The sequence below is a fragment of the Somniosus microcephalus genome, chromosome 1 (genome assembly GCF_052327205.1).
Source record: "Somniosus microcephalus isolate GS21.2 chromosome 1, FLI_Smic_1.0, whole genome shotgun sequence".
Lineage (NCBI taxonomy): Eukaryota > Metazoa > Chordata > Chondrichthyes > Squaliformes > Somniosidae > Somniosus > Somniosus microcephalus.
The window spans coordinates 214,066,835-214,075,758 of record NC_140987.1 but is presented as its reverse complement, the minus strand read 5'-3'; the positions used below and the strand labels follow the sequence as shown (position 1 = coordinate 214,075,758).

Genomic DNA, 8,924 nt, shown 5'->3' with positions numbered 1-8,924 from the left:
TTCCCCAGGGAAAGTGGACCCATGGAACAGGTTGCTGCTTGTGTAGCGAACGCTGAATACCTGTGTCTGGCTGGGGTAGAGATCTCCTTGGTAAAGAGGTAGGTACCTACTAAGGTTAATCAGGACCAGAGTGATCTCTGCTGAACTAGTGTTAAATCGCCTAAAGGGATTGGAGAGGAATTTTCCAGATTTTTCCCCTTCTAATTGGCTTGGATGTTTGTCTGATTTTAGGAGATTACATAGCTTCCCGATGGGGTGTGAAGTGTATGACTTGTGATGCACAAGGCATCACAACTGTATGGGACAGGCTGGATGGACCAATAGTTCTTTTCCTGCCCCATATTTTTTGTATACTGTAATAGGAAAATATTATCTGTGAACAGTTTATCAATACAAAAATGTTCAGAACTACAGAAAGTCTCAAATAATTACAATTATTGGAGATTTAAAAAAAAATTAGTCCAGAAAAAACACTGCAGTCCCGTAATAATTTTAAACAGCCCAGTTTCTGAAACATTTTTTTTTAAAGCTGCTTACAAAAAGCTATGTTTAAGTGTGCACTTCAGTTGTTAAGGTCACACAAAGTAACCAAAATGTCTTACAACTTGTAATGACCTGGACTTGGGTAATTGAGGCATAATTTCAAAGTTTGCAGATGACACGAAACTCGGAAAAATAGTAAACAGTGAGGAGAATAATAACAGACTTCAGGAGGACATAGACAGACTGGTAAAATGGGCAGACAGATGGCAGATGAAATTTAACGTTGAGAAGTGTGAAGTGATGCATTTTGGAAAGAAGAATGAGGAGAGGCAATATAAACTGGTACAATTTTAAAGGGGGTGCAGGAATAGAGACCCCTGGGGGTTTGCATACAGAAATCTTTGAAGGTGGCAGGACAAGTTGATAAGGCTGTTAAAAAAGCATATAGCATCCTGGGCTTTATAAATAGAGGCATAGAGTACAAAAGCAAGGAAGTTATGCTAAACCTTTATAAATCACTGGTTAGGCCAATTCTGGGCACACTTTAAAAAGGATGTTAAGGCCTTGGAGAGGGTGCAGAGGAGACTTACTAGAATTGTACCAGGGATGAGGGACTTCAGTTACATGGAGAGAGGAGAAAAAACTGAGATTATTCTCCTTAGAGCAGAGAAGGTTAAGGGGAGATTTAATAGAGGCATTCAAAATCATGAAGAGTTTTGATAGAGTAAATCAGGAGAAACTGTTTCCACTGGCAGAAGTAACTGGAGGACATAGATTTAAGGTAATTGGCAGAAGAACCAGACATGAGATGAGAAATGTTTTTAACGCAGCGAGTTATGATGATCTGGAATGCACTGTAGGAAAGGGTAGTGGAAGCAGATTCAATAGTAACTTTTGATGGGGAATTAGATAAAATACTTGAAGCAAAGAAAATTGCAGGGCTGTGGGGGAAAGAGCAGGGGAGTGGGACTAATTGGATAGCTCTTTCAAAGAGTCAGCACAGGTAAGATGAGCCAAATGATCTTCTGTTCTGTAAGATTCTATGAACTTAAAATTCTTTTATCCAGAAGATTGGAATCAAAAGATAATTTTTCTTTATTTTGAACAGATTCCAAAGTTGGACAGATATGATACTTTAAATATTTTTGATGTATGTGTATGTGTGTGTGGGGCAGTAAAAACAGATTAACCTCAACTACGCACCTTCTCACCATATCCCTTAATACAATGGCTCTCTGTATTTACATCTTGAACCCATTTACACTGTCTACCTCAATGGCCTTTTCTGGTCGTGAATTCCATGAATATTATCCTTTGGGTGCAAGCTCTTGGTCTTACCTTCTTGCTACTAACTTGCTCATTTTTAAAGTTATGTCCCTTGATATGTTAACTCTTTACCACAGTATGTAAATTGTCTGGAACAACTTTGTCTATTATTTCCATAATCATTGAAAAGGTTCATTCCAGTACGTTAGTTACAGACGAACAGTCTATGCAAGTCGACTTCTTAATTCTATTTTATCATGGTACAGTACCCCTCACATTGCACAGAAAGATCAGATCAGTACTTGTGGGGGTTTACAATAATAAAATGATCTAAAAAGATTACTGAATATTGTGACCATGAAAATGTGTAGACAAGGTGGATATAGTATTGATAACAATTACACTATGAAACATGAACAAAGATTAGACTATTTAGTTATTAAAAGTGATCTGCTTCAACAATGTGAGGCAATTAGAATTGTTTATTACAAACAACTGAAAATATAGTTAACCAAATGTTGCTGTGTTGAATAAAAGGTTTAATGTAATTATAAAATGGAGCAACCATATGTACCACAAACCACTAATGTTGTAAATTCTACAACCAACTAATAAAATGGCAAAGTAAGCATCATATTGCAGCATAAATAATTCAGTGTTATTAGGCTCAGATTGCTGTACAAGGACTTTATGGCCTTTTATTTCGTTTACCAAAAATCATTGTCAAGTATAAATATAAATATTATTTATATTTTGTTCCAATAACTTTATCTTCACTTCTAGGCTCTGTTTTTTGAAAAACAGTCTATAAATTTTCTATACACAGAGCACAGTTTGTAAACGGGCTCAGTAAAATTAAGGCCAAAAATCTGTATGACATCATCAGTGAAGATGAAATTAAGAGAAAACATTTTGCATACATATGAACATTTAGCAAAACTGTATGGTCAAAATCAACTTCTGTACACAGTTTGTCACAACAAATAGATTCCTTTGGTACAATAACTGAAGTAAAGGTTCTAATAAGTTTTCTGAGAAACTGCAAAGTCTCAGTAGATTTTAGTGAGCTAAGCAAAGGAGATATGAAACGGTTTCCGATGGTTCCACAGCTCTGGATGTGCTCGTGCAAACATTATTTTCACGCTTACAGAATTTCAAACACTTTTCTCGTTACTGTGGTTCCAGCAAAACTTTCATTAATGAAAACTGCTTTAGATCCACTACTTAACAGAATTTCTAGTAATCTAAAAAAATAAATATTTATAGACTCTTAAGTTAGACCAGAATAGCATTTCCGTGTTAGTCGCTATCATATTCCTCTATTAGTAATTCCTCTTCTTCTAGAAAGGATTGTGTTATGGTGGGTTGTGGTTGGCTACTTGGTAGGTCTCTTCCACCAGACTGGCTTGCAGCACTGGTCGAACACACCGTCTGAGTCTCTGGTGTTGTTGTTGCTGCCTGGTCAGGTGCTGTTAATAGCCGAGATTGGGAACAGTTGTCATCCTCATTATCTAGCTCCAGAATGCCAGGATCCTTATCAGTTAAAGTTTCCAAGGTTAGCCTGAAAAATTCCCCAAATCAGAAACATTAAGCGACAGCTTAATCATATAAATAGTGCACACGTTGTATATGACTTTACAGTACTTTACAATACTTGCAATGAGTCACTGCTAATGCAAAAGTAAAGCCTAATTCCTGCTTCCAAATGACTGGCCTCTTACCATTACATAAGAAATAGGGGCAGGAGTAGGCCATTCGGCCCCTCGAGCCTGCTCTGCCATTCAATAAGATCTTGGCCTCAACTCCACTTTCCTGCCTGTTCCCCATAACCCTCGACTCCCCTGTAGCTCAAATATCTGTCTATCTCAACCTTGAATATATTCACTGACTCAGCCTCCACAGCTCTCTCAGGTAGAAAATTCCAAAGAAGAAATTCCTCCTCATCTCCGTCTTAAATGGGCGACCCTTTATCCTGAAACTATGCCCCCTAGTAATAGATTCCCCCATGAGGGGAAACATCATCTCAGCAACTACCCTGTCAAGCCCGCTCAGACTCTTATATGTTTCAATAAGATCATCTCTCATTCTTCTAAACTCCAATGAGTATAGGCCCAATCTGCTCAACCTTTCCATCTCGGGAATCAACCTAGTGAACTTCTCTGAACAGCCTCCAATGCAAATATATCCTTCCTTAAATAAGGAGACCAAAACTGTACGCAGTACTCCAGGTGTGGTTTCACCAATGCCCTGTACAGTTGTAGCAGGGCTTCCCTACTTTTACTACTCCATCCCCCTAGCAATAAAGGCCAACATTCCATTTGCCTTCCTAATTACTTGCTGCACCTGCAAGCTAACTTTTTGTGTTTCATGTACGAGGACACCCAGATCCTTCTGTACCGCAGCATTCTGTAGTCTCTCTCCATTTAAATAATATTTTGCTTTTCTATTCTTCCTACCAAAGTGGATAACCTCACATTTTCCCAAATTACACTCCATCTGCCAAATTTTTGCCCACTCACTTAGCCTATCTATATCCCGTTGCAGACTCTGTGTCCTCCTCACAACTTGTTTTCCCACCTATCTTTGTATCGTCAGCAAATTTGGCTACAGTAGAGTCCCTTCATCCAAGTCATTAATATAGATTGTAAATAGTTGAGGACCCAGCACGGAGCCCTGTGGCACCCCACTAGTTACAGTTTGCCAACCTGAAAATGACCCATTTATCCCGACTCTGTTTTCTATTAGTTAGCCAATCCTCTATCCATGTTAATATATTACCCCCAATCCCGTGAGCTCTTATCTTGTGCAGTAAACCTTTTGTGGCACCTTTTGGAAATCCAAATACACTACATCATCTGGTTCCCCTTGATCCACCCAGCTCGTTACATTCAGAAAGAACTCTAATAACTTTGTCAAACATGATTTCCCTTTCATAAAACCACGTTGACTCTGCTTGATTTGTATTGTGATTTTCTAAATGTCCTGCTACTACTCCCTTAATAATGGATTCCAGCATTTTCCCAATGACAGATGTTAGGCTAACTGGCCTATAGTTTCCTGCTTTCTGTCTCCCTCCTTTCTTGACAGGGGCGTTACATTTGCGGTTTTCCAATCCGCTGGGACCTTTCCAGACTCTAGGGAATTTTGGAAGGTTACAACCAATGCAATGCAATATGAAGTACAGAAGTACAGGGGGCAAGTCCGAATTGCAACTGAAGGCAAAATTTACTCGCCATAACACAGACGAATCAATTTGTAAAGTTCAACTGGAAGATTTGAACCAATGCAACTGCATTATTGGCACCAATCCTCTCTACTCTAAACCATTCTTTTGGGCTGAAACAGTCTAGCTCCATAGTGCAAATCCCTTAATCTCACATTCAGATTCAGAACTTAGAGGGCTCCTCTTAAATTAATTTCCTTGGACTTCAATCCTCTTTTTTTTTAAAGCTTGCTAGCAAATTTCCTGTGGTGTTCTTCACCGTAAGCTGCTTGCAAGTGTTTATAAAGACAGGAGTGCTTTACCACACAATGCACAATGTATTATTCCCTGCTGCTAAGGCGAAATTGTATATTTTTAAGGCCAAATCTAATTATTGTTAAATAAACAGAGATTTGGGTCAATCAGAGTTCAATTGCTGTTTGGTGAGGCTTCAGGTCAGAAACAGGCAGCATTAAATGACTGCCTTTCTTTTTTATATTAAAAAAAATTCCAAATCTTCCAGTCGATGAGAGTTTCATTTTTGTTTGCTGTGTCACAGTTTAATAGTTTGGTCAGGAAAACAGGTCAGAAGTGCACAAAATTACTGGCTTCCTCCTTTTAAAAAAAAATGTAAAAATAAAAGCTTTTTTGCATTCTGTACCAAAGCTGGAGGTCAATCAAAGTTTAATTGTTGCTTCGTGAGGGAATTGTGAATACTGGTTCCAGGGCAGACGGACCCAGCGTTAAATTACTGGCTTTCTTTCTTGTTAAAAGATTGTTTTGCATCTGTAAAAAAGGTATGGAATCTGGAGCGTGATGGATAAAATGCACTTACATGTACCTTTTTATTATATTACTGGCATATTGCCTACGGCGTTACTTATAGCAAGTCAGAAGATAAAGGACAGGAGCATTATATTATGTAATAGAGTGCATTATCCTACTGGTAAAGTGAAGCTGTGACCCTTAGGTCCACAATACCTAACTGGGTTAAATAAACACACATCAGATTTTAATTGCTGTTCAGACTACTGAAACAACTCTTGGTTTGCTCGTCTTTTTTTTTTTTAAATTGTGGTTGCTAAAGTCAAATAAGAGGCTGCAGCAATTCGGACTTTGGTATTTTCTGTTGCTCGGGAGCTTCTTTATTCATTGCAAATGACTAGCTTTGTTTTTTTTATACTTTAGAAAGTGAGATAGAGAAATTCAACTGTAACACTTGAAGTGTGACAGATAATAAATTAGAAAGAAATAACAAATGAACAAACTTGCATTAATAATGCGCCTTTCATGGTCTCAAGGTTGAAAAGTGCTTCATAGCCAATGAATTATTTTGAAGCATTATCACTGTTGTCATGTGGCAGCCAATTTGGACACATCCAGGTTGCACAAACAACAATGAGAAGTTTAATTTATTTTTGGTCATTTTGATTGAGTGATAAATGTTGGGCAAGATATCAGAAGAGCTCATCTGCTTGTTTTCAAAAAGTGCCATGGGATCTTTTCCATTTAATGGTAGACAAAGCCTCAGTTTGAACGTCTTATCTGAAAGACAGCGCCTCGGACAATGCAACATTCCCTCACTGAAGTGTCAACTTAGATTAGGTGGGGGTCCCTTTAAGGCTACATGGTGTAATTGCTCTGCATTCTTGAAATTATTGTGTGGTTCGTTACAGGTCAGGGTGCAGATCAGAACCCTGGCTTTGCTTGTGGGAAGCTCCATTCAGCAGCTGGAGACATTGTAGCACTGGTATAAAAAGTGTGATACTGACATTTGTATTAGTGTTTGTTGTCTGCATTGTTGATGTACCATTTTTAATAAGATAGGTAGATGATACATGGATAGATACAGATTTTACTCTCAACACCGGCTGTCTTCTTCAAATATGTATTCCTTGAGGGTCCCCTGTCTCCGTTATTCCTAGACTGCTATTTAAGGGCAATTTCCTTCCTTTTTTCCTCTCTTGCAGCCACTGTTGCTGCTTCTCCAGCACAAAGAACTCCAGCACATATGACACAGGCCTCCCAGCACTGCTGGAGGTTCCAGTTATTGTCCACTTAATAGCTGCTGTGGGGTTGAGTCTCTGGCATATGGGGCACCCTCCCAAACCAGCTGCAGCTTTCCAGTGCCAGATACAAGGCGTGGGAGGAGGGGGGCTGCATTCTTCAGGTGCCTTCCCGTTACACTCATTATTGAACATTGATAAAATTGTGGGGGAAATCAGGGCAAATTGTTTTGCACTTTGGGACAATGTCTATGGAATATTATTGTAAAATATATACCCCATGTAAGTGTCATTGGCAGCTTTCCAAAATAGTTTTCTGTAGATTTCAATTTTTGGTTGTGAATCATTATCATCTTTATCCGTCTTTCGGATGAGACGTTAAACCGTGGCCCCATCTGCTCTCTCAGGTGGATGTAAAAGATGGCACTATTTCGAAGAAGAGCAGGGGAGTTATCTCTGGTGCCCTGGCCAATATTTATCCCTCAACCAACATAACAATAACAGATTATCTGGTCATTATTACATTGCTGTTTGTGGGAGCTTGCTGTGCACAAATTGGCTGCCGCATTTCCCACATTACATCAGTGACTCTGCTTCGAAAAGTACTTCATTGGCTTTAAAGCGCTTTGAGACGTCCGGTGGTCGTGAACGGCGCTATATAAATGCAAGTCTTTCTTTCTTATTATTAAATATAACTCTACACAAAAGAACATTGAACACATTATTCTTGGAACTGGAAGTATTAAATGTTGCCAAAGTATACATATAATAAACGTGTAAACATTTAGTGATAAGAGCAGTAAAAACACTCCCCCTTTTTAAAGTCCCTTTCTACACTGCTAATATAACTTAAACTGAAGTACATTTTAAACCAGAAATTGCAAAGTAAAAACAAACCAGAATTCCAGACTGGCCTAAGGAAATCTCCAGAATTCTGAATTAAACTCCCATGCCATAGAAATTAAAACAAAGTTCAATTTTAAACTACATATTTTTTTCCATTCAGGTCAAGCAACTAAACAAAATTTACTACAATTTTACTCATTGCCAATCTCTTATTTGCAAATAAGAGATTTAAAGTTTTTTTTAAAAGGTAGAATAATATACGGAAAACAATGGGCAACAACAACAACTTGCATTTATATACTTGGCAAGACCCGAACTGTGATGTTTGTGGGGGGGAAATTTTTACATACCTAGTAGAATATCTCTTGAAAGGAAATCTTCCCACATCTTGGATAAAATTTATTTGTGCTGTACATAAATCAGAAGAGAATTTTGTAAATGCAACACAGATGAAAATGCAACTTCATAAAACTGCAGTCACCCATTTTATTATGCAAGGAATGATTTTGCTCCTACTTGTTGCAATTTATCACCACCAAACTTTTTATTTCTCCAGTTTTCTGCTGTATTCCGTTGAAGGCACTGGGGTAGAAACTGGATAGCGCCGCCCTGCCAACGTGTACTGGGTTCAGGGAACGATCCCTGTGCAGGAACAGATGGTCCTCATTTAAATTAGACGATGAGCTGACAATGCCTGCTGCATGCAGGCAGCTTGCTGGCGAAGCAGACATCACTTTTGGGCCGCTATGATGCTGGCCTGACCGGGAGGGAGGAGGGGGGGGTGGGGGGGGTGGGGGAGATTTTGACGGGGGCGAGCGGGGGCCAGCAACAGTCTTCGGGACTGCTGTGAAGTTAGGAGGAGCACATATGGAACGGGCCCTATAACCTGTTTTAGGTTTCCAAACTTACCAAGAATAGTCATTTTTGGTTTAATTAGGGGAAACTCAATAAAACACCTTTTATGTTGGCGGGTCAGATACAATAGAAAAACAGAGGAGAAAAAATGAAGGGATAAACACATTCATGTTAGCAGCAAACGGTTTATTTTTACAAGTTTGTTAAAGCTAGAAAGTGAACCTTCCTGCCCATATATATGGCTGTACAGTCTGTATTAGACATTT

The 8,924-nt window shown here is 38.9% G+C and overlaps 1 protein-coding gene across 5 annotated transcripts in view; it reads right to left on the bottom strand.

Moving 5' to 3' along the window:
* Positions 1-2,267: 2,267 nt before the first annotated feature.
* Positions 2,268-8,924, bottom strand: part of rad17 (RAD17 checkpoint clamp loader component) — a 64,468-nt gene continuing 57,811 nt past the window's right edge. For all 5 annotated transcript variants that reach the window (XM_085989734.1, XM_085989757.1, XM_085989726.1 and 2 more), the window contains 2 exons: positions 8,154-8,211; positions 2,268-3,310 (listed from right to left, as the gene is read on the bottom strand). In XM_085989734.1, the coding sequence (XP_085845860.1) occupies positions 3,049-3,310; positions 8,154-8,211 (320 nt within the window). In that variant the 3' untranslated portion in view covers positions 2,268-3,048. The remainder of the gene's footprint in view (positions 3,311-8,153; positions 8,212-8,924) is intronic.